The 27087-nt window shown below is 39.9% G+C and overlaps 1 protein-coding gene across 1 annotated transcript; it reads right to left on the minus strand.

Moving 5' to 3' along the window:
* Positions 1–1935: 1935 nt before the first annotated feature.
* On the minus strand, positions 1936–19939 carry LOC139372858 (oocyte zinc finger protein XlCOF22-like). The gene is made up of 4 exons (XM_071112697.1): positions 19830–19939; positions 15089–15337; positions 10352–10600; positions 1936–4958 (listed from the first exon to the last, which is right to left on the minus strand). Exons 1-4 carry the CDS (start codon positions 19930–19932, stop codon positions 4006–4008), a joined length of 1554 nt encoding a protein of 517 aa, XP_070968798.1. The 5' UTR covers positions 19933–19939; the 3' UTR covers positions 1936–4005.
* Between the last annotated feature and the right edge of the window lie 7148 nt (positions 19940–27087).

Here is a 27087-nt window from a genome sequence, read left to right on the forward strand (position 1 = left end):
GCTGTCTGGGAATAGCTGTCCATCTATAAAGAGTTTGTCCACATTGATAAAGCCACGCCTACCATCCTTCCTTTGTTGTCTTTGTACCGGATATAGTCTCTTACGACGTTTGTTGATTTCCCTTAGAAATTGGTCATTGAGACCGAATTTGGTCCCTTTAAACTCCCTTCCTCTGCTTTTGATGAGCTCCTTGTTTGTTCTTAAACTGACTTGACCAGTCAAATAAAGATGAACTAAAAAAGTGGGATTCAAATCCACTACACAACACATTACTAAACAATACATTAATTGCACAAAAACGGTGAGAAAAGGTGCCCACAAACTCTTACATAAAGCTGATTGAACAGCATAGTCCCAACAATTTACACTACTACACCTGGCTATCAGCGGAGCCTTGTCTGGCAACGAAAAAGTTAATTCAGCCTCATTTACTGTTTTTTAAAGTAACATGGCTGACTTGCTTAAACAAATGTGGTTTCTACTGACAATTGAGATGTACAAACTATGGCATAAGGGGACGACGGATAAGAGGCAAACCGTAATTTCGATTAAGACATTAATGAGCGAGCTAGGACGGACGTAGTCAATATAACTATTTGTTCAGCACTTTTGAAATGTACAGCAACAGAATTCAGAAAATGGGCTGTTCTTACAGTGTTCTCCCTGTACACCAAGTCAGAACCGTAGGATAAATAAAGGGGCATATAAGCAGACAATGAAAACCCTTACAATATTCAATGATGACTCTAAAACATGTTATAGGCTACATGTGAACCACCAAGTCAGAACAGTGTGCAAAATGAAGAGGTGAAAATAGACCAAATTATTAGGGTGAGGCACATGGGTTACTAACATCTTACTACACAACATACACTTAGTATTACTTTCTTAGCTACAGTTTACACATCTCCCTGGTATATTACATAATTTATGCAGAAGCATACAAGACATTTTTGGACTCACCTTGTTGTGCTGTGATCACGGCAGTTCTTCGTGGGCATATTTTGTCATCAAAGTCTGGCATTCTCTGGATTTGTGGTGCTTCAATACAACTGGGAACTCAGGGGGAAAAATGATGACGTCAGTGATCTTAAGGTCATAGCTAAGAAAAAGTTCCCAATTTACAATTCCGAGTTGGATGAGTTCAAAACGTTTTCTCAGTCGTAGCTTGTTTTTCCCCTGAGTTCCCAGTTGTACTGAACTCACTCCAGTCAGATTTTGAAGTACAGAGTTAAGTTGTTTTGAACACGGCACAAATCAAGCTTTATCGACAGCATGGCCAATGTTGAATGTTTACAATTTTAAACTAGGAAAAGAGCCCCTTAATCTTAGACTTGAGACCACAGAGCCACTCCAATGAATAGCAGGCTAATGATTGCTTTGCAATGCTTCTTGCAGTTAGCCACTGATTCCTTCCAAACCACTCATTGTTGAATTTGCTATTTGTTATGTAATGTTTATGTCCAATGGCCGATGAGCACTGATACGTTTTCTCTATAATTTCTCATTATTTCTCTTCATATGACAAAGATTAAAAAGGATTTGCCAGTAGATTGTCAACTTGATTCATGATGATGACTGCTAGCTCAGATTTTGAAAGTATGATGTTGACATGATCAGTCCAATCAATGCGACTGTAGATATCACATGATTTGAAGTTATTTTATCTGTGGACAATGACCTTGAGCCTTCTTGGATGGGCACTTATAATGTAACTCTATGGCAGCACCCAAGGGGCTTGAATTTTCAAGTTCTACGCTTAGACTTGGTAGTGACGCATTGTCCACATGAATGACAGAACACTGAGCCAATAGCGGCACAAACGCTCTATTTTCTGCTGGCTTGCCCCACCTCCACAGAAGACAATGAGCTAGGCTGAAAGACCTGCATTTTGGAGCTGCCTTACTCAAGAAAACAAGAAAGAGACCATTTTTGAATGCGGCTTTATTAATAACTCAATTATACATTTTTACATTGTTTGCAAACAGATCATTTTTTTCACACTTTATCCCTCTGATGTCAGTGAAGCAGAGTCTCTGCCCAACTGCCCGAAATGGTCTGAAACACCTAAGTCTTTAAAGAGTCCCCCCCCCCCCCCCAAAATACAAATAATAATAATACAAATCATAACAATAATAATGTGACACTGACTAATTGAGGAGAAATGTGTTTACTGTGATATGTGGTTGTCTCACCTGGCTTTCTTAAGATGAATGTACTTAATATGCTGGTGACATCACAGGGTCAGAGAGAACTCCTGACTGTAGTCATACAAAAACACTCCAGGCACTCAGCCCATAAGAACCATTCATACTGTCAGATCTAATATGAAGAACTGAATACAACCATAAGAACCATTCATACTGTCAGATCTAATATGAAGAACTGAATACTAAAGAGAAGAAGAGGTTGACCAGTACATATTCGTGTAACTTTATTTTTCATTGGCAGATCAATAAAGTTTGCTTCAACGCAGTTATCCAACACATTCATGATCAGTAACTAAAATAACTAATCTAGTTTTAAAGACAATTAATAAACACATGGATTCATTTCATAAACTGTGTATCATTAAAAAAAGTTGTAAAATAATCCCCCCAAACTAATGGTGGAAAGTGATCATCTCTATCTGATACATGTTAGGGGCGGAAGGTAGCCTAGTGGTTAGAGCGTTGGGTCAGTAACCAAAAGGTTCCTAAATCGAATCCCCGAGCTGACAAGGTAAAAATCTGTTGTTCTGCCTCTGAACAAGGCAGTTAACCCACTGTTCCTAGGCCATCATTGTAAATAAGAATTTATTCTTAACTGACTTGCCTAGTTAAATAAAGGTTCAATAAAAAATGTAAGAAGTGTATACTAGCTCCTTCCCACAGAATACTGCAGAGGGACAACCTGGTCTCAGAGCAAAACGTATCATATGTTACAAAAACATCCATTCCACTCCATTTAGTATGTTAGGTTACATTAAATTGGACTACCAATATAAAAACTGAACTAAAATATACACTAAACATGTAAAGTGTTGGTTTCATGAGCTGAAATAAAACATTCCAGCAATGTTCCATGTGCAGAAAAGGCTTATTTCTCTCAAATGTTGTGCACAACTTTGTTACTATCCCTGTAAGTGAGCATTTCAGCCTTTGTGAAGATAATCCATCCACCTGACAGGTGTGGCATATCAAGATGCTGATAAAACAGCATTATCATTACACAACTGCACCTTGTGCTGGGGGACAATAAAAGGCCACACAACACAATGTCAGATATCTCAAGTTCGGGGAATGTGCAATTGTCATGATGACTGCAGGAGAGATTTCAATATTTATATCTCTACCATAAGCCACCTCTAACGTCCTTTTAGAGAATTTGTCAGTACATCCATCCGGCCTCACAACTGCAGATCACATGTAACCACGGCAGCCCAGGACATCTTCACCTGCAGGATTGTCTGGGAGGGGGGTGAGCAGTATTTCTGTCTGTAATCAAGACGTTTTGTGGGGAAAAACTCATGCTGATTGGCTGGGCCTGGCTCCCAAGTGGGCCGATGCCCTCCCAAGTCCCACCCATGGCTGAGCCCCTGCCCTGTCATGTGATATATATAGATTAGGGCATTGTTTATTTAAAATGACTGATTATCTTATACGAACTATAAATCTTTGAAATTGTTGTGTTTAAATTGTTCAGTATAATACAACTTCTAGGAAGTATCGTATGTTAAGAATTACAATTCTTACGTTATTTTACGCATTGCTATTCATACAATATGTTACGAACTTGTAATATGTATGATATGTTACGAATTCCAATTTGTTGTTGGAATGTTAGCTAGGTGAGGGGTGAGGGGTTAAATGGTTTTAGGGGAAAGGTAAGCTACCATACTAAGTAGTTGCATGCTAAGCTAACATGCTAAGTAATAGCTAAAAAGTAGTAAGTAGTTGCAAAGTTGCTAATTATCTAAAATACTACAGTTAACCTTGATGAGATTCTAAACACAGCAGCCTTTGGCTAGAAGTTTGAGTTACACGCCCACCCTTCCACAGAGCAGGAGTAAGGCTTCTCTCCTGTGTGTATACGTTCATGTGATCTTAAGTTGGAAAGTTGCGAGAAACTAGTTCCACAGTCAGAGCAGACGTAAGGCTTCTCTCCTGTGTGTGTTCTCTGGTGAACTTTTAGATCAGTTGACGTTGTGAAGCATTTTCCACAGTCAGAGCAGGAGTAAGGCTTCTCTCCTGTGTGTATACGTTGGTGTGTTTTTAAGGTGCCCAGAAGAGAGAAACTCGCCCCACAGTCAGAGCAGATGTAAGGCTTTTCACCTGTATGTATACGTTCATGTGCTTTTAAGTGGGAAAGTTGAGAAAAACTAGTTCCACAGTCAGGGCAGAAGAAAGGCTTCTCTCCTGTGTGTGTTCTCTGATGAACTTTTAGCACATTTGATGTTTTAAAACATTTCCCACAGTCAGAGCAGGAGTATGGCTTCTCCCCTGTATGTATACGTTCATGTGCTTTTAAGTGGGACAGTTGAGAGAAACTAGTTCCACAGTCAGGGCAGAAGAAAGGCTTCACTCCTGTGTGTGTTCTCTGATGAACCTTTAGCATATTTGATGTTTTAAAACATTTTCCACATTCAGAGCAGACGTAAGGCTTCTCTCCTGTGTGTGTTCTCTGATGAACTTTTAGCTCATTTGATGTTTTAAAGCATTTTCCACATTCAGAGCAGACATAAGGCTTCTCTCCTGTGTGTGTTCTCTGATGAACTTTTAGCTCATTTGATGTTTTAAAACATTTTCCACAGTCAGAGCAGGAGTATGGCTTCTCTCCTGTGTGTATTTGTAGGTGTATTTTTAGCTGTGATAGAAATGGGAAAATCTCTTCACAATGTGGGCAGTGATGAGACCTCTTGGCTCTCTGATCTTCCTGCTCTTGCTCTATGGATGTGGAGAATGTCTCAACATGGTCTCCTGTGTGAACAACATCAGAAGAACCAGTCAGTTGGTGTGATATACATGTCAATCAAATGTATTTTATGAAGCCCTTTTTACATCAGTAGTTGTCAAAGTGCTTAACAGAAACCCAACCTAAAATACCCAAAGAGCAAGCAATGCAGATGTAGATGCACAGTGGCCACAAACATCTCTCTAGAAAGCAGGAACCTAGGAAGAAACCTAGAGAGGAACCAGGCTCAGAGTGGTGACCAGTCCTCTTCTGGCCATACCGGGTGACAGGTAGCCTAGTGGTTAGAGCAAATCCCTGAGCTGACAAGGTAAAAATCTGTTGTTCTTCCCCTGAATAAGGCAGTTAACCCACTGTTCCTAGGCCGTCATTGAAAATAAGAATTTGTTCCTAACTGACCTGACTAGTTAACCTGTTTGGGCGCATTTACAAACGCTAGCGGGACACCTACGACAACATCGGGTGAAATTGCAGAATACAAAAATCGTAATATTAAACATTCATGAAAATATAAGTGTCTTACATCATTTAAAAGCTTCTTGTTAATCCAACTGCGTTGTCAGATTTGAAAAAGGCTTTACGGAGAAAGCATACCATGCGATTATCTGAGGACAGCTCCCCACGTCAAAATACTTTTTCAACCAGCACAGGCGTCACAAAATCAGACAGCAATTAAATAAATCACTTACCTTTGAAGATCTTCCTCTGATTGCAATCCCAAGGGTCCCAGCTACACAATGAATGGTTGTTTTGTTCGATAATATCCTTCATTATATCCCAAAACTATCAGTTTAGATGGCGCGCTTGATTCAGTAGGTCACTCGTTAAACATGCACACAAACTAATCCTAAAGGTTACCGGTAAAGATCGTCCAAAAAAGTAAAACGAAGTTTCCAATTAATCCTCAGGTATTCTAATATGTAAATAAACAATAATATTTAAGATGGAGAATAGTGTGTTCAATAGCAAAGATAAATAACGAAGAGCGTACTCTCGTTGATGCGTGCAACATGACTACTTTTCTAATGGGGGACATCTTGGAAAAACTACAATTACTAATTTTTCAAAAAACAAGCATGAAACCCTTTCTAAAGACTGTTGACATCTAGTGGAAGCCAAGGGAACTGCAATCTGGGTCCTATCAATTTGAATATCCCATAGGCAAGCATTGAAAAAATCTGTGACCTCAAGAAATAAAAATTCCGGATGGATTTTACTCAAGGTTTTCGCCTGTCATATCAGTTCTGTTATACCCACAGACATTATTTTTACAGTTTTAGAAACTTCAGAGTGTTTTCTATCCAATACTAATAATAATATGCATATATTAGCATTAGCATTAGCATTCTATCCAATGCTATCAAGTATATGCATATCCTAGCTTCTGGGCAGTTTACTTTGGGCACGTCAGTCATCGGAAATTCTGGACAATAACCAGTATGCTAAGAAAGTTAAATAAAGGTTAATTTTTTTTTTTTAAATACACTACCATTAGTGATGAAATAAATGAATACATTCTAAAGTTACAAATGTCCATGTTTTTGAAAGAATAGCACATTTTTTGTCCAATCAAATAATGTCAAAGTGATCAGAAATACAGTGTAGACATTGTTAATGTTGTAAATGACTATTGTAGCTGGAAACGGCTGAAGATCTCGTACAACGCTGTGTACTACTCTCTTCACAGAACAGAGCAAACAGTCTCTAACCAGAATAGTGTCTAGAAGGCCAGCATCCCGGAGTCGCCTCTTCACTGTTGACATTGAGACTGGTGTTTTGCGGGTACTATTTAATGAAGCTGCCAGTTGAGGACTTGTGAGACGTCTGTTTCTCAAACTAGACACTCTAAAATACTTGTCCTCTTGCCCAGTTGTGCACAGGGGCCTCCCACTCCTCTTTCTATTCTGGTTAGAGCCAGTATGCACTGTTCTGTGAAGGGAGTAGTACACAGAACTGCACGAGATCTTCAGTTTCTTGGAAATTTCTCACATGGAATAGCCTTCATTTCTCAGAACAAGAATAGACTGACGACTTTCAGAAGAAAGGTCTTTGTTTCTGGCCATTTTGAGCCTGTAATCGAACCGACAAATGACCCAGATACTCAACTAGTCTAAAAAAGGAATGTTATTATTGCTTCTTTAATCCGCACCACAGTTTTCAGCTGTGCTAACATAATTGCAAAAGGGTTTTGTAATGATCAATTAGCCTATTAAAATGATAAACTTGGATTAGCTAACACAACATGCCATTGGAACACAGGAGTGATAGTTGCTGATAATGGGCCTCTCTACACCTATGTAGATATTCCGTTTTAAAAAATCATCCGTTTCCAGCTACAAGTCATTTACAACATTAACAACGTCTCCACTGTATTAATGGTCAATTTGATGTTATTTTAATGGACAAAAAAAACAATTTTCTTTCAAAAACAAGGACATTTCTAAGTGACCCTAAACTTTTCAACGGTAGTGTATGTATTCATTTCAGTAGACTGTATGGGAAGGGGAATCAAACTATTCTAAAACTGGGTAGGAGTCAAAAACGAATAAGAGGCAAAAGTGGTGAAAATGATGAGCTATACCATCCTCCACTCAACATCACAAGGGTGATAGTAGAATTTGTGTGTTTAAAGTAATGACTAAGATATTTCACCCTGAGGCCTCTGTGTTCTTGGGGACATTTAATAATGCAGAAATGTGTTGGTACCGGTCCCCAGATCTGTGCCGACATAATCCTGTCTCGGAGCTCTACAGACAAATCCATCGACCTCATGGCTTGGTTTTTACTCTGACATGCAGTGTCAAATGTGGGACCTGACATAGACAGGTGTGTGCCTGTCCAAATCAAGTCCAATCAATTGCATTTACCACAGGTGGACTCCAATCAAGTTGTAGAAACATCTCAAGGACAATCTCATAGCAAAGGGTCTGAAAACTTAAAAACATAAATAAGCAATTTAATTTATTTTTAGATTTGCAAGAATTTCTAAAAACCTGTTTTGGCTTTGTCATTATGGGGTATTGTGATGTCATTATGGGGTATTGTGATGTCATTATTGGATGTTGTGTGTAGATTGACGGGGAAAAACATGTAATTAATTTTAGAAGAAGGCTGTAATATACCAAAATGGGAGAAATGGGAAGGGGTCTGACAGTGCCCTCGGAAAGTATTCAGACCCCTTGACTTTTCCACATTGTTATATTACAGCCTAATTCTATAATTAAATACAAAAATATCCTCAGCAATCTACACACCCACATAATGACAAAGCTAAAACAGGTTTAGAGATTTTTGCAAATTTATTTAAAAAAAACAAAAAAAACAGAAGAACAAGACAGACTCAAAATTGAGTTCAGATGCTTCCTGTTTCCAATGATCATCCTTGAGATGTTTCTACAACTTGATATATACAAAATATTAAATATCCACTACTGTTCAAACGTCTGGGGTCACGTAGAAATGTCCTTGTTTTGAAAGAAAAGCACATTGATTGTCCATTAAAATAACATCAAATTGATCAGAAATACAGTGTCGACATTGTTATTGTTGTAAATGACTATTGTAGCTGAAAACGGCAGATATTTTATGGAATATCTACAAAGGTGTACAGAGGCCCATTATCAGCAACCATCACTCCTGTGATCCAATGGCATGTTGTGTTAGCTAATCCAAGTTTATCATTAGAAAACACTTTTGCAATTATGTTAGCACAGTTGAAAACTGTCCCAAACTCAATACCCCAGATGCTAATATATGCATATTATTATTAGTATTGGATAGAAAACACTCTGAAGTTTCTAAAACTGTTTGAATGATGTATGTGAGTATAACAGAACTCATATGGCAGGCAAAAACCTGAGAAGAAATCCAAACAGGAAGTGAGAAATAGATTTTCAAAACAGTGCCTATTGAATTCACAGTGAGATATGTATGAGGTTGCACTTCCTAGGGCTTCCACTAGATGTCACCGTCTTTAGAAACTGGTTTGAGGATTCTACTAAAAAGGAGGGGCTCATGAGAGCTCTTTGAGAAAGTGGTCTGGCAGAGAGCCTCGGTCTCATGACACTTGCTCCCAACAGAGTTAGCTCTCGTTACAATGCTTTTCTTCAGACAATGACATTCTCCGGTTGGAAACTTATTGATGATTTATGTTAAAAACATCCTAAAGATTGATTGCATACATCATTTGACTTGTTTCTACAGACTGTAACGGAAAAATGGCTGTGTTTTTTTGACTTGGCTATGACCTAACATGTTGTGCTTTCGCTGTAAATCACTTTTTAAATCGGACACCATGGGTAGATTAAGTGACCCCAAACTTTTGAATTGAGCTCAGGTGCATCCTGTTTCCATTGATCATCATTGAGATGTTTCGACAACTTGATATATAAAATATTAAATATATATGTATCAGATATAAATCATCAGGATGTGACAGTCCACTGGTTATGTTCAACACTTCTCCAATCGTTGCCTAGTTAAATAAAGGTTAATAATAATAGTTAGGCTCTCCATGAGCATTAGCTGCTACTTCTCTCAATCCCGTTTTAAAAAGTTTCCCTGTGTGACATTCCTTGAGACCAACCAGAAATGTTTCCTTGGCCAAATATTCCCAGATTTTCATGAAAACAACATGTTCTCTCGTTTCTGCATCACCAAATGTTGAGCGAGACAAAAGAGTAGGCTAGGTGAGCATCAATCACTAGTTCGGTGCAGCAGACTGCAGGGGTGTAGTGCTGCAAGAGTGATGAGCCGCCACAATGGTGTTTGTTTAGTAGTTAGATCAATGTCTTGGACGATCACCTAATGATTAATGAGCAGTCCACATCACCAAATATTATAGCATAACATTACTGTTACAACAAAAACAACACCTATTTTCTTAGGAGATTTTAGGATGGTTTGCTGAATCGTCCCAAACTCAACAGCACGCGCCATTAGGCAGAATGTGCTTGGATTAAAACAAAATACAGAAAGTAGAAAATAATTGAACACCATCTGCTCTAATTTGCTCACCAAACAGTAATCCAAGAAGATTTAAATGCATATTCCCATGAAATTGATTGAGATCAAACGATTGGCATGCAGACGCAGCTTGATCATTTCACTGGTAAAACGTGAAGAATTATAATTCAATATTGACAGTGATGAAGCCATGGCCTTTTTTGAAATGAGGTATGCCTAACTTAGTGATTGAGAGTGTTAAACATTTTCAACGTTCTTGAGACAATGTGTGGGCAAAGACAGGAGTTACAAGTTTAAATTGTTTTTGCTTCACTGTGAAGTCTTGAGTTGTTCAGGGATGCGTGATGTCAGAATTACAGAATTCAACCTAGCAATAGACTGGTCATAACTTATGGAGGTCTAATTTATGAAGTTAACTTATAGAACCTGCTCTTACCATGACTAACAGATGTACCAATCTCCTCCTCCTCTTCTTCATCTTTAATGATGACATTCAGCTTCAGTGTTTGACTGCAGTCTTCCAGCTTCACTGATGTCATCTCTGGATCCTGCAGAGCAAACTGGGCTCCACTGTCACAATCAGGACCCAGTGACTGTAGGTTTGGACTCAGTGTGGAAGGAGAGTGAAAGGATTGGTTTGTCCTCACTGTTGATGTTACCGGCTTCAGACTTAATCTGAGTCGGTCTGTAGTAATAAAGACAAACGGAAACAAAAGTTATTTTCTTGACAGTTCTGGCACTTTATTCTGTAAAAATATTTTCTTGTTTATCTTGTTCAATTATCTAATTTCAGTCAATCAGGTAGATAATCCCTGACAATACATTCATTCACATTAGACACAAAGTACACATTTTAAATTGCACAACATAAGTGCACTTAATCTATAGTAGATTTCCTAAATTCACATAAATGTATAAATTACTCAACAACCATTTAGTACAAGATCACAGTATGTTTCAGGCAGCACTATGTACTATTTTATGAATAACCTTGTCTTCACTGTTTTATTTCACTCACAAAAACCAAATGTATTTCCCATTCACACCATATTAAGAATTATCAGGAGTCGTACAGTGGCAAGTCAAATTCAAGGACTTTCAAGCACTAATATTTATTTACTTGAAGCCCCATGTGAAAACCCTGAATTATAGATAAATATAGAAACAACTGAATGTGTCTGAATATTAGTAAAGAACTGATAATCATTACATTCAGCTTCAGAACTGTAGAGCAACTGAAATGTTCTCTCTCTGATGAGGCACTACCTGCACTGAAGTCCGTTGATGCAGACCTCCTATGGTATCATGGAGGTCCACAAACAAACGTTTAAGGTGCATGTCTGTCTAATTCTGTACTAAGAAAATAAAACAAGAAATCCCTATTAACTCCTACCACACCCTCCCCTTCCCCAAAAACCCTCCCACACCCCCCAATAAACTATATCAATAGATTGCTTTCTGTGTTTGCAAACATTGGGGTTTTTATCATGCTGAGACAATCCACCCCCAGATTATCCAGTTTATCAAAAACCATACCGACAGTAACATCTGTTACCCCCAACAACTCTGCTGCAGTTTACAAGATAACTTTAAACCTGGTATTTCTGCTTTACACAATCCAAGTTGCTGATAACCTCACCAATGAAAGCTATGAAGTACATTTTATTCAATATTAAAGTATCCTTTGTCACAGTGCATTTATGGACGCAAGATTTCTGAACAGGCCTCGAAACCATGTCAGGACTAGTAGAAAGACCAGTTCTGACAGTAGGTCCTCTTACTACGGGACCAGCCATGGAAGCTCCATCAGTCTGACAGTAGGTCCTCTTACTACGGGACCAGCCATGGAAGCTCTATCAGTCTGACAGTAGGTCCTCTTACTACGGGACCAGCCATGGAAGCTCCATCAGTCTGCACTGTAGTTCCACCAGTCTGTCTTACAGCCTCTGCATATGATACATCATGACAGATTCTATATCTCTGAGCATCTCTCTGCACCTGGAATCCACCAAATGCTGCTCTTTGTCCTCCACACAATTGCAACACTTAACTGTCACATTGCTCCAACATTCAGCGTAATCAAGTTCCCCACCACACTTGGCACATCTTTTCACTCAACAGCTACATGTCCAATTCTTTGGCATTTAAATATACTGTGATGATTCACCGTTGCTGATCCAGTTTCAACTGTTCTGCCTGCTGTCATGGAACCCTGACCTGTTCACCAGATGTGCTACCTGTCCCAGACCTGCTGTTTCCAACTCTCTAGAGACAGCAGGAGCAGAAGAGAAACTCTCAATGATCGGCAATGCAAAGCCAACTGACATTTACTCCTGAGGTGCTGACCTGTTGCACCCTCCACATGCACTGTGATTATTATTATTTGACCCTCTTGGTCATCTATGAATATCTCCATCCAGCACAGCCAGAAGAGGACTGGCCACCCCTCAAAGCCTGGATCCTCTCTAGGTTTCTTCATTGGTTCTGGCCTTTCTAGGGAGTTTTTCCTAGCCACTGTGCTTCAACACCTGCATTGCTTCCTGTTTGGGGTTTTAGGCTGCGTTTCTGTACATCACTTTGTGACTTCTTTAACCCTCTTTCCTACTGATCAACCTTTAGGCTTCAACCACTCTGTCTCCCATCACATGGTCTTTAACAATATCATCCATGGACATAGATATTGGGACCGCAGAGATTTTTACTCCCTTCAATTTAGCATAAACTCCAGGGTCATGGCTTCTGAGCTTCGTCCCATTATGATTTCCCATTTGAAGAATCTTCCCTTGCTGAACCTGACCAGCACAAGATATTAACAATCTACCATTTTCAATATTTTATTTCACCTTTATTTAACCAGGTAGGCTAGTTCAGAACAAGTTCTCATTTACACAGCTGCATCCCAGTTTAACTTCACCTCTTTTTATGGCCTTGGTTAATCAGGGTGTAAATGAGGCCCTGTGGTCTCCTCAAACACCATCCCAACTTTCCACATTATTACTCTAGCTCCCTACCTTGGGCCTCTAGTTACTATACTACATGCGCCCCTGCTTCCAGTATCATTATCTCGGTTCTTCCTATGTCTTCCCACTACAGACCATTCACATACTAGGCCCTCATCCTCCCGCTCCATATCATCACAACTGTCCCCCACATTGATCGCATTCCAACACAGCTGTTGCTTCTCAAACTCTCCATTTCCATTGTTTCATTGGTGCAAAACTCATTCCATTGAGGGCCAATTCTCACCAGGTGTTCCTTTTTTCCTTTCAATTAAAACCTAGACAATCAGATGAGGGGAGTTCCTTTCTAATTAGTGACCTTAATTCATTAATCAAGTACAAGGGTGGAGCGAAAACCCGCAGACACTTGGTCCTCCGTGGAATGGGTTTGATACGTGCACCGATTCATCCTCATTAATCGACGCCATTCCATGCAGTTGGCCTCTCTCTCCAAATGGTGAAGGATAACTTCAGTTAGCTTCCCTCTATTTTGACACTTCATCACGCAGCCTCATGTCGCCATTTCACCACGAGCAAACTCATAGAAAGACGACCGAAACCTTTGAAGCCGCCATTTGACTTGCCTCGTCCGAATCATCCTGATCTCGCGAGCTTACATTAACGAAACAGTGTATGTAAACTCGCGAGAACAGGATGGTTCGGACGAGGCTATTTACCAGCTCATAAACATTTTACACAAAACCAAGAACATGTAAAAACGACCTCAAATAAGTGGAATCTTAATGAAATGACTTTGACGAAAATATGTACATACACTCAGATAAACCCAAAGTCTAGTTATGTGACTTGTAAAATCGTTTTTAATCACGTTCTTCACTCACTCGGTTAGACTCCAAAATAACACATACAATTAAAACCATTACCAGGCGTGAAACGGATTTGTTACCTAGCATGTTATATATTCTTTCGACATTAGAAAGTTTAAACATGCTATTACATACCTACAATGATACAAACGGAACGGAAAAATGGCTGTGTTTTTTTGACTTGGCTATGACCTAACATGTTGTGCTTTCGCTGTAAATCACTTTTTAAATCGGACACCATGGGTAGATTAAGTGACCCCAAACTTTTGAATTGAGCTCAGGTGCATCCTGTTTCCATTGATCATCCTTGAGATGTTTCGACAACTTGATATATCAAAATATTAAATATATATGTATCAGATATAAATCATCAGGATGTGACAGTCCACTGGTTATGTTCAACACTTCTCCAATCGTTGCCTAGTAAAATAAAGGTTAATAATAATAGTTAGGCTCTCCATGAGCATTAGCTGCTACTTCTCTCAATCCCGTTTTAAAAAGTCTCCCTGTGTGACATTCCTTGAGACCAACCAGAAATGTTTCCTTGGCCAAATATTCCCAGATTGTCATAAAAACAACATGTTCTCTCATTTCTGCATCACCAAATGTTGAGCGAGACAAAAGAGTAGGCTAGGTGAGCATCAATCACTAGTTCGGTGCAGCAGACTGCAGGGGTGTAGTGCTGCAAGAGTGATGAGCCGCCACAATGGTGTTTGTTTAGTAGTTAGATCAATGTCTTGGACGATCACCTAATGATTAATGAGCAGTCCACATCACCAAATATTATAGCATAACATTACTGTTACAACAAAAACAACACCTATTTTCTTAGGAGATTTTAGGATGGTTTGCTGAATCGTCCCAAACTCAACAGCACGCGCCATTAGGCAGAATGTGCTTGGATTAAAACAAAATACAGAAAGTAGAAAATAATTGAACACCATCTGCTCTAATTTGCTCACCAAACAGTAATCCAAGAAGATTTAAATGCATATTCCCATGAAATTGATTGAGATCAAACGATTGGCATGCAGACGCAGCTTGATCATTTCACTGGTAAAACGTGAAGAATTATAATTCAATATTGACAGTGATGAAGCCATGGCCTTTTTTGAAATGAGGTATGCCTAACTTAGTGATTGAGGGTGTTAAACATTTTCCACGTTCTTGAGACAATGTGTGGGCAAAGACAGGAGTTACAAGTTTAAATTGTTTTTGCTTCACTGTGAAGTCTTGAGTTGTTCAGGGATGCGTGATGTCAGAATTACAGAATTCAACCTAGCAATAGACTGGTCATAACTTATGGAGGTCTAATTTATGAAGTTAACTTATAGAACCTGCTCTTACCATGACTAACAGATGTACCAATCTCCTCCTCCTCTTCTTCATCTTTAATGATGACATTCAGCTTCAGTGTTTGACTGCAGTCTTCCAGCTTCACTGATGTCATCTCTGGATCCTGCAGAGCAAACTGGGCTCCACTGTCACAATCAGGACCCAGTGACTGTAGGTTTGGACTCAGTGTGGAAGGAGAGTGAAAGGATTGGTTTGTCCTCACTGTTGACGTTAACGGCCTCAGACTTAATCTGAGTCGGTCTGTAGTAATAAAGACAAACGGAAACAAAAGTTATTTTCTTGACAGTTCTGGCACTTTATTCTGTAAAAATATTTTCTTGTTTATCTTGTTCAATTATCTAATTTCAGTCAATCAGGTAGATAATCCCTGACAATACATTCATTCACATTAGACACAAAGTACACATTTTAAATTGCACAACATAAGTGCACTTAATCTATAGTAGATTTCCTAAATTCACATAAATGTATAAATTACTCAACAACCATTTAGTACAAGATCACAGTATGTTTCAGGCAGCACTATGTACTATTTTATGAATAACCTTGTCTTCACTGTTTTATTTCACTCACAAAAACCAAATGTATTTCCCATTCACACCATATTAAGAATTATCAGGAGTCGTACAGTGGCAAGTCAAATTCAAGGACTTTCAAGCACTAATATTTATTTACTTGAAGCCCCATGTGAAAACCCTGAATTATAGATAAATATAGAAACAACTGAATGCGTCTGAATATTAGTAAAGAACTGATAATCATTACATTCAGCTTCAGTACTGTAGAGCAACTGAAATGTTCTCTCTCTGATGAGGCACTACCTGCACTGAAGTCCGTTGATGCAGACCTCCTATGGTATCATGGAGGTCCACAAACAAACGTTTAAGGTGCATGTCTGTCTAATTCTGTACTAAGAAAATAAAACAAGAAATCCCTATTAACTCCTACCACACCCTCCCCTTCCCCAAAAACCCTCCCACACCCCCCAATAAACTATATCAATAGATTGCTTTCTGTGTTTGCAAACATTGGGGTTTTTATCATGCTGAGACAATCCACCCCCAGATTATCCAGTTTATCAAAAACCATACCGACAGTAACATCTGTTACCCCCAACAACTCTGCTGCAGTTTACAAGATAACTTTAAACCTGGTATTTCTGCTTTACACAATCCAAGTTGCTGATAACCTCACCAATGAAAGCTATGAAGTACATTTTATTCAATATTAAAGTATCCTTTGTCACAGTGCATTTATGGACGCAAGATTTCTGAACAGGCCTCGAAACCATGTCAGGACTAGTAGAAAGACCAGTTCTGACAGTAGGTCCTCTTACTACGGAACCAGCCATGGAAGCTCCATCAGTCTGACAGTAGGTCCTCTTACTACGGGACCAGCCATGGAAGCTCTATCAGTCTGACAGTAGGTCCTCTTACTACGGGACCAGCCATGGAAGCTCCATCAGTCTGCACTGTAGTTCCACCAGTCTGTCTTACAGCCTCTGCATATGATACATCAAGACAGATTCTATATCTCTGAGCATCTCTCTGCACCTGGCATCCACCAAATGCTGCTCTTTGTCCTCCACACAATTGCAACACTTAACTGTCACATTGCTCCAACATTCAGCGTAATCAAGTTCCCCAACACACTTGGCACATCTTTTCACTCAACAGCTACATGTCCAATTCTTTGGCATTTAAATATACTGTGATGATTCACCGTTGCTGATCCAGTTTCAACTGTTCTGCCTGCTGTCATGGAACCCTGACCTGTTCACCAGATGTGCTACCTGTCCCAGACCTGCTGTTTCCAACTCTCTAGAGACAGCAGGAGCAGAAGAGAAACTCTCAATGATCGGCAATGCAAAGCCAACTGACATTTACTCCTGAGGTGCTGACCTGTTGCACCCTCCACATGCACTGTGATTATTATTATTTGACCCTCTTGGTCATCTATGAATATCTCCATCCAGCACAGCCAGAAGAGGACTGGCCACCCCTCAAAGCCTGGATCCTCTCTAGGTTTCTTCATTGGTTCTGGCCTTTCTAGGGAGTTTTTCCTAGCCACTGTGCTTCAACACCTGCATTGCTTCCTGTTTGGGGTTTTAGGCTGCGTTTCTGTACATCACTTTGTGACTTCTTTAACCCTCTTTCCTACTGATCAACCTTTAGGCTTCAACCACTCTGTCTCCCATCACATGGTCTTTAACAATATCATCCATGGACATAGATATTGGGACCGCAGAGATTTTTACTCCCTTCAATTTAGCATAAACTCCAGGGTCATGGCTTCTGAGCTTCGTCCCATTATGATTTCCCATTTGAAGAATCTTCCCTTGCTGAACCTGACCAGCACAAGATATTAACAATCTACCATTTTCAATATTTTATTTCACCTTTATTTAACCAGGTAGGCTAGTTCAGAACAAGTTCTCATTTACACAGCTGCATCCCAGTTTAACTTCACCTCTTTTTATGGCCTTGGTTAATCAGGGTGTGAATGAGGCCCTGTGGTCTCCTCAAACACCATCCCAACTTTCCACATTATTACTCTAGCTCCCTACCTTGGGCCTCTAGTTACTATACTACATGCGCCCCTGCTTCCAGTATCATTATCTCGGTTCTTCCTATGTCTTCCCACTACAGACCATTCACATACTAGGCCCTCATCCTCCCGCTCCATATCATCACAACTGTCCCCCACATTGATCGCATTCCAACACAGCTGTTGCTTCTCAAACTCTCCATTTCCATTGTTTCATTGGTGCAAAACTCATTCCATTGAGGGCCAATTCTCACCAGGTGTTCCTTTTTTCCTTTCAATTAAAACCTAGACAATCAGATGAGGGGAGTTCCTTTCTAATTAGTGACCTTAATTCATTAATCAAGTACAAGGGTGGAGCGAAAACCCGCAGACACTTGGTCCTCCGTGGAATGGGTTTGATACGTGCACCGATTCATCCTCATTAATCGACGCCATTCCATGCAGTTGGCCTCTCTCTCCAAATGGTGAAGGATAACTTCAGTTAGCTTCCCTCTATTTTGACACTTCATCACGCAGCCTCATGTCGCCATTTCACCACGAGCAAACTCCTAGAAAGACGACCGAAACCGTTGAAGCCGCCATTTGACTTGCCTCGTCCGAATCATCCTGATCTCGCGAGCTTACATTAACGAAACAGTGTATGTAAACTCGCGAGAACAGGATGGTTCGGACGAGGCTATTTACCAGCTCATAAACATTTTACACAAAACCAAGAACATGTAAAAACGACCTCAAATAAGTGGAATCTTAATGAAATGACTTTGACGAAAATATGTACATACACTCAGATAAACCCAAAGTCTAGTTATGTGACTTGTAAAATCGTTTTTAATCACGTTCCTCACTCACTCGGTTAGACTCCAAAATAACACATACAATTAAAACCATTACCAGGCGTGAAACGGATTTGTTACCTAGCATGTTATATATTCTTTCGACATTAGAAAGTTTAAACATGCTATTACATACCTACAATGATACAAACGGAACGGAAAAATGGCTGTGTTTTTTTTGACTTGGCTATGACCTAACATGTTGTGCTTTCGCTGTAAATCACTTTTTAAATCGGACACCATGGGTAGATTAAGTGACCCCAAACTTTTGAATTGAGCTCAGGTGCATCCTGTTTCCATTGATCATCATTGAGATGTTTCGACAACTTGATATATCAAAATATTAAATATATATGTATCAGATATAAATCATCAGGATGTGACAGTCCACTGGTTATGTTCAACACTTCTCCAATCGTTGCCTAGTAAAATAAAGGTTAATAATAATAGTTAGGCTCTACATGAGCATTAGCTGCTACTTCTCTCAATCCCGTTTTAAAAAGTTTCCCTGTGTGACATTCCTTGAGACCAACCAGAAATGTTTCCTTGGCCAAATATTCCCAGATTTTCATGAAAACAACATGTTCTCTCGTTTCTGCATCACCAAATGTTGAACGAGACAAAAGAGTAGGCTAGGTGAGCATCAATCACTAGTTCGGTGCAGCAGACTGCAGGTGTGTATTGCTGCAAGAGCGATGAGCCGCCACAATGGTGTTTTTTAGTAAAGTTAGATCAATGTCTTGGACGATCACCTAATGATTAATTAGCAGTCCACATCACCAAAGATTATAGCATAACATTACTGTTACAACAAAAACAACACCTATTTTCTTAGGAGGTTTTAGAATGGTTTGTTGAATCGTCCCAAACTCAACAGCGAGCGATTAAGCATAATGTGCTTTGATTAAAACTAAATACAGGAAGTCTAAATAATTTAACACCATCTACTCTAATTTGCTAACCAAACAGTATTTCAAGAAGATTTAAATGCATATTCCCATGAAATTGATTGAGATCAAACGATTGGCATGCAGACGCAGCTTGGTCATTTCACTGGTAAAACGTGAAGAATTATAATTCAATATTGACAGTGATGATGCCTTGGCCTATTTTGAAATGAGGAATGCCTAACTTGGTGATTGAGGGTATTAAACATTTTCAATGTTTTTGAGACAATGTGTGGGGAAAGGCAGGCGATACAAGTTTTTTTTTTAAATTGCTTCGCTGTGAAGTCTTGAGTTGTTCAGGAATGTGTGATGTTAGAATTACAGAATTAGACCTAGCAATAGACTGGTCCTAACTTATGGAGGTCTAATTTATGAAGATAACTTCTAGATAGAACCAGCTTTTACCATGACTAACAGTTGTCCTAATCTTCTCCTCCTCTTCTTCATCTTTAATGTTGGCATTCAGCTCCAGTGTTTGACTGCAGTCTTCCAGCTTCACTGATGCCATCTCTGGATCCTGCAGTGCAAACTAGGCTCCACTGTCACAATCAGGACACAGTGACTGTAGGTTTGGACTCCTTGTGGAAGGAGAGTGGCAGGCTGGGTTTGTCCTCACTGTTGATGTTAACGGCCTCAGACTTAATCTGAGTCGGTCTGTAGTAATAAAGACAAACGGACACAAAAGTTATTTTCTTGACAGTTCTGGCACTTTATTCTGTAAAAATATTTTCTTGTTTTTCATGTTCAATTATCTCATTTCAGTAGATCGGGTAGATAATCCTTGACAAAACATTCATTCATGTTAGACACAAAGTACACATTTTAAATTGCACAACATAAGTGCACTTAATCTATAGTAGATTTCCTAAATTCACATAAATGCATAAATGACTAGACAACCATTTAGTACAAGATCACAGTATGTTTCAGGCAGCACTATGTACTATTTTCCTGAATAACCTTGTCTTCACTGTATTATTTCACTCACAAAAACCAATTGTATTTCCCGTTCACACCATATTAAGAATTATCAGGGTTCGTACAGTGGCAAGTCAAATTCAAGGACTTTTCAGCCACTAATATTTATTTACTTGAAGCCCAGTGTGAAAACCCTGAATTATAGATAAATATAGAAACAACTGAATGTGTCTGAATATTAGTACACATGTAAAGAACTGATAATCATTACATTCAGCTTCAAAACTGTAGAGCAACTGAAATGTTCTCTCTCTGATGAGGCACGAGCTGCACTGAAGTCCGTTGATGCAGACCTCCTATGGTATCATGGAGGTCCACAAACAAACCTTTAAGGTCCATGTCTGTCTAATTCTGTACTAAGAAAATAAACCAAGAAATCCCTACTAACTTCTACCACACCCTCCCCTTCCCCCAAAAAACTCTCCCACACCCCCCAATAAACTATATCAATAGATCCCTTTCTGTTTTTGCAAACATTGGGGTTTATATCATGCTGAGACAATCCACCCCCAGATTATCCAGCTTATCAAAAACCATACCGACAGTAACATCTGTTACCCCCAACAGCTCTGCTGCAGTTTACAAGATAACTTTAAACCTGGTATTTCTGCTTTACACAATCCAAGTTGTTGATAACCTTACAAATGAAAGCTATGAAGTACATATTATTCACAATTAAAGCATCCTTTGTCACAGCATATTTATGGGCACAAGAACAGGCCTCGAAACCATGTCAGGACTAGTAGAAAGACCAGTTCTGACAGTAGGTCCTCTTACTACAGGACCAGCCATGGAAGCTCCATCAGTCTGACAGTAGGTCCTCTTACTACAGGACCAGCCATGGAAGGTCCATCAGTCTGACAGTAGATCCTCTTACTACGGGACCAGTCATGGAAGCTCCATCAGTCTGACAGTAGGTCCTCTTACTACGGGACCAGCCATGGAAGCTCCATCAGTCTGACAGTTGGTCCTCTTACTACGGGACCAGCCATGGAAGCTCCATCAGTCTGACAGTAGGTCCTCTTACTACAGGACCAGCCATGGAAGGTCCATCAGTCTGACAGTAGATCCTTTTACTACGGGACCAGTCATGGAAGCTCCATCAGTCTGACAGTAGGTCCTCTTACTACGGGACCAGCCATGGAAGCTCCATCAGTCTGACAGTTGGTCCTCTTACTACGGGACCAGCCATGGAAGCTCCATCAGTCTGACAGTAGGTCCTCTTACTACTGGACCAGCCATGGAAGTTCCATCAGTCTGCACTGTAGTTCCACCAGTCTGTCTTACAGCCTCTGCATATGATAGATCATGACAGATTCTATTACACTGAGCATCTCTCTGCACCTGGCATCCACCAAATGCTGCTCTTTGTCCTCCACACAATTGCAACACTTAACTGTCACATTGCTCCAACATTCACCGTAATCATGTTCCCCACCACACTTGGCACATCATTTCACTCAACAGCTACATGTCCCATTCTTTGGCATTTAAAAACACTGATGATTCACTGTTGCTGCTCCAGTTTCAACTGTTCTGCTATGGAACCCTGACCTGTTCACCGGACGTGCTACCTGTCCCAGACCTGCTGTTTCCAACTCTCTAGAGACAGCAGGAACGGTAGAGAAACTCTCAATGATTGGCAATGAAAAGCCAACTGACATTTACTCCTGAGGTGCTGACCTGTTGCACCCTCGACATCCACTGTGATTATTATTATTTGACCCTGCTGGTCATCTATGAACATTTGAACATCTTGGCCATGTTCTGTTATAATCTCCACCCAGCACAGCCAGAAGAGGACTGGCCACCCCTCATAGCCTGGTTCCTCTCAAGGATTCTTCCTAGGTTCTGGCCTTTCTAGGGAGTTTTTCCTAGCCACTGTGCTTCTACACCTGCATTGCTTGCTGTTTGTTGTTTTAGGCTGCGTTTCTGTACAGCACTTTGTGACTTCTTTAACCCTATTTCCTACTGATCAACCTTTAGGCTTCAACCACTCTGTCCCCCTTCACATGGTCTTTAACAATATCATCCATGGACATAGATATTGGGACCGCAGAGATTATTACTCCCTTCAATGTAGCATCAGCTCCAGGGTCATGGCTTCTGAGCTTCGTCCCATTATGATTTTCCATTTGAAGAATCTTCCCTTGAACCTGACCAGCACAAGATATTAACAATCTACCACTTTCAATTTCACCTTTATTTAATTAACCAGGTAGGCTAGTTCAGAACAAGTTCTCATTTACCCAGTTTAACTACACCTCTTTTTATGGCCTTGGTTAATCAGGGTGTAAACGAGGCCCTGTGGTCACCTCAAACACCATCCCAACTTTCCACAATAAAACATTATCACTCTAGCTCCCTACCGTGGGCCTGTAGTTACTATACTACATGCGCCTCTGCTTCCAGTATCATTATCTCTGTTCTTCCTATGTCTTCCCACTACAGAGAACATTCACATACTAGGGCATCATCCTCCAGCTCAATGTCATCAGAACTGTCCCCCACATTGATCGCATTCCAGCACAGCTGTTGCTTCTCAAACTCTCCATTTCCATCGTTTCAGGGGTGTCAAACTCATTCTATTGAGGGCCAAATCTCATCAGGTTTTCCTTTCAAATAAAACCTAGACAATCAGATGAGGGGAGTTCGTTCCTAAATAGTGAGCTTAATTCATTAATCAAGTACAGGTGTGGAGCGAAAACACGCAGACACTTGGTCCTCCATGGAATGAGTTTGATACGTGCTCCGATTCATCCGCATTAATCGACGCCAATCCATGCAGTTGGCCTCTCTCTCCAAACGGTGCAGGATAACTCCAGTTAGCCTCCCTCTATTTTGACACTTAATCACGCAGCCTCATGTTGCCATTTCACCACGAGCAAACTCCTAGAAAGACGACCGAAACCGTTGAAGACGCCATTTGACTAGCCTCGTCCGAACCATACTGATCTCGCGAGCTTACATTAACGAAACACTGCATTAACGAAACACTCGCGAGAACAGGATGGTTCGGACAAGGCTATTTACCAGCTCATAAACATTTTACCCAAAACCGAGATCATGTAAAAACTTAAATAAATGGAATCTTTATGAAATGACTTTGACGAAAATATGTACATAGGCTCAGATAAACCCAAAGTCTAGTTATGTGACTTGTAAAATAGTTTTTAATCACGTTCTTCACTCACTCGGTTAGACTCCAAAATAACACATACAATTAAAACCATTACCAGGCGTGAAACGGATTTGTTACCTAGCATGTTATATATTCTTTCGACATTAGAAAGTTTAAACATGCTATTACATACCTACAATGATACATTTGAAACGGACACAACCACTATCGACACAACAGCACAGCTCTGTCGTTTCGACCCGGAACTTCCTGTTCCCCACCTCGACAATGCAACAGCGTCATCTTCTTCTCTGGTATACTGACATTTACACAAATATAACCTCTCTGCCGCCACCTACTGTAAGGTTAGTAAACTGTAGAAGAAAATACATTTCCTCTGCGGAAAAGGGGAAGGGGAACAACGATATCAAAACCAAATACATAAATAGATAAATAACAACATTCCACTCGTTCAGTCACAGTCCTATTCAAATCACATCCCTACACAGTCTCATGGGCCTCGTAGGGAGGAACATCTTTAAACAGTATTCCCTGCAATTAGTGATGTAAAGTACATAAGTACAAATATTTTAAGTACTTTTGGGTGTCAGGGAAAATGTATGGAGTTTTGGGAGTATCTGTACTTTACTTTTGATATTTTTGACAACTTCCCCTTTTACTCCACTACATTCCTAAAGAAAATAATGTACTTTCAACTCCATACATTTTCCCTGACACCCAAAAGTACTCGTTAGATTTTGAATGATTAGCAGGGCAGGACATTTTTTCAATTCGCGCATCCCTACTGCATCTGATCTGTTGGACTCACTAAACACAAATACTTTGTTAGTAAATTATGGATGTGATCTTAAAAATTCAATCTGGAGTGCCAGAGTGCGCTTGGTCGTTCGTAAATTCAGAGCGTTGTCAGACTGTCAGTTCGTATCGCTCTCGGAGCGTTCAGAGCCACACTGGACGCTCTGGCGGAGGAGGAGGGTTGATTCAAGCGTTCTGACCTCACAACGGCAGTCATGCATCCAAGATAACTGGTTAGCATTGGCTAGCTTGCTAGCTACTTTCAGTACAAATTAGAGAAGTCTGACCATTTTACTCGCCTTAGCAGAGCTGGTTAGGCTGTGTTTATGTTAACTGTGCTACACGCAACAATTTAATTACGCTTTTTTTGCCGACGTTTACTGACACCGGCTGTTTTCAAGGGACGTTGAGCGTTCCTTTTTCATCAATTATTCTGCCCTCTGGCACTTAGACCAGAGTGCTCTGAAATTGGAGTATATAGCCAGAGCGAATTTAGGAACGCACGCCATGCCTGTGTTGGAGTGTGCCCCTGACTATCCGAACATTTACATTTCAAGAAAAGCGTGCTGTCTATTTCTCTAAATATAATGAATTCGAAATTATTTATACTTTTACCTTTGATACTTATGTATATGTCAAACCAAATACTTTTAGACTTTTACTCAAGTAGTATTTTACTGGGTGGCTTTCACCTTTTCCTTGACTCAAGTATCTTTACTTTAACTCAAGTATGACAATTGGGTACTTTTTAACCACTGCCTGCAATGCTTCCAATGTTAATTCCTGAACTCCCAAAAACCTTTCAGCCGCACGAACAATTCATATTTACCATCGGTATCCTTCAACTGGTAAACGTCATTATGATTCTCAACAGGCTGCGGGCCATCCACTGCCATAGCTTCCTCAGCACCAATCACTCTTTAATCTATTTCCCGCGCCTCCCAGTAGGAGAACTACTGTACAGTTTCTTGATGTGGATGTTCCCTGATATAATTGGTCAGTTTCGGTGTTATGAAACTGATGGAGACTATTGGTGAAAAAACAAATATATATATATATATATATATATATTTATTTAACTAGGCACAAAGCATACATAACAGGTTAGGATAATTAAAGTGGAGGTCAGGAGACTGAGGTTAAGGTTAGGAAAAGGGTTAGGGTTAGGGATTTGTTTACCATGCAGGATTGGATAACGAATGTGGCAGGTTATGATAATTAACGGTGGTTATGAGACTGAGATTAAGGTTAGGAAAAAGGTTAAGGTTAGGCATAGCTACAATTCTACAGTTCTCAACAACTGTTGTACCCAACGCAAAAGAAACAGCCACGGACCAATGGGGAGCATCAATTGGTGTAAACTTGATATCATGAAACACCCGATATCAGAGAACGCCCCTAATTGCGGTCTGCAATTATATCCTTCTCGGATCAAGGGGCCAGGCTTCCAGTCTACACGCATGCTTTCCACTGTGCTCAGAGGGCATTTTCGGTACTGCAGTTCAGCTGAATCATGGCCCAATTCCCATTGACGGCCCCATAGCGAAGTCAATTTCTTTTTTTAATTAAACAAGACAAATTACTCATCAAATGTGTAAACAAAACATCCATTGAATTATTCAAGTAATTGCCGTAGTCAGATTTTTTCCCCATCACTCACAGCCAAGGTTAACCATTTTAGATTCATGATGTGAGGTGGGTGAGATTATGCCACATGCAGATGCTGAAGGGAAAACACACCTATTGATCTGGGTGTTTATAATGTAGGTCAAGGAGCAGCCTCGTCTCATAGACTCGATGTAACATAGAAAGTATAATCCAGGACTCTCAAAACAAAATGATATGTTACATTATGGTTCCATAAGACAGATGGTTACTTAATAAATGGAATTTGGTGGTGCTGTACTGTAACAGCGAGCTGAGCCAGTTGAAAGTATTGTCGCCAGGGACATATTGTTGGTGACTGTGTGTTCCTGAAGTGTTGTGGCCCTGTGTGCTCCTTCATTAGTTTTGTGTTTTTTATTCATTTATTTCTGGTACCCTCCTACATGAGAGGCATGAGGCCTGTGTGGCGTTGCACTGTTAAAATCATCCCAGTGTGGAGATGAAACACCTGTGTGTTACAAAGCCACATGCTCTGTCCTCTCTGCTCTACCTAGGTGTTTTAATGTGGGTAATACAGAGATAATACTAATACCAAGAGAACCACTGCCCTACCTAGGTGTTTTAATGTTGGTAATACTAATATATAGATAATACTAATAGAGATAACCACTGCTCTACCTAGGTGTTTTAATGTTGGTAATACTAATATAGAGATAATACTAATACAGACAACCACTGCTCTACCTAGGTGTTTTAATGTTGGTAATACTAATATAGAGATAATACTAATACAGACAACCACTGCTCTACCTAGGTGTTTTAATGTTGGTAATAGTAATATAGAGATAATACTAATAGAGATAACCACTGCTCTACCTAGGTGTTTTAATGTTGGTAATACTAATATAGAGATAATACTAATAGAGATAACCACTGCTCTACCTAGGTGTTTTAATGTTGGTAATACTAATATAGAGATAATACTAATAGAGATAACCACTGCTCTACCTAGATGTTTTAATGTTGGTAATACTAATATAGAGAGAATACTAATAGAGACAACCACTGCTCTACCTAGGTGTTTTAATGTTGGTAATACTAATATAGAGATAATACTAATAGAGATAACCACTGCTCTACCTA

This window comes from Oncorhynchus clarkii, chromosome 18 (genome assembly GCF_045791955.1).
Source record: "Oncorhynchus clarkii lewisi isolate Uvic-CL-2024 chromosome 18, UVic_Ocla_1.0, whole genome shotgun sequence".
Classification (NCBI taxonomy): Eukaryota; Metazoa; Chordata; class Actinopteri; order Salmoniformes; family Salmonidae; genus Oncorhynchus; species Oncorhynchus clarkii.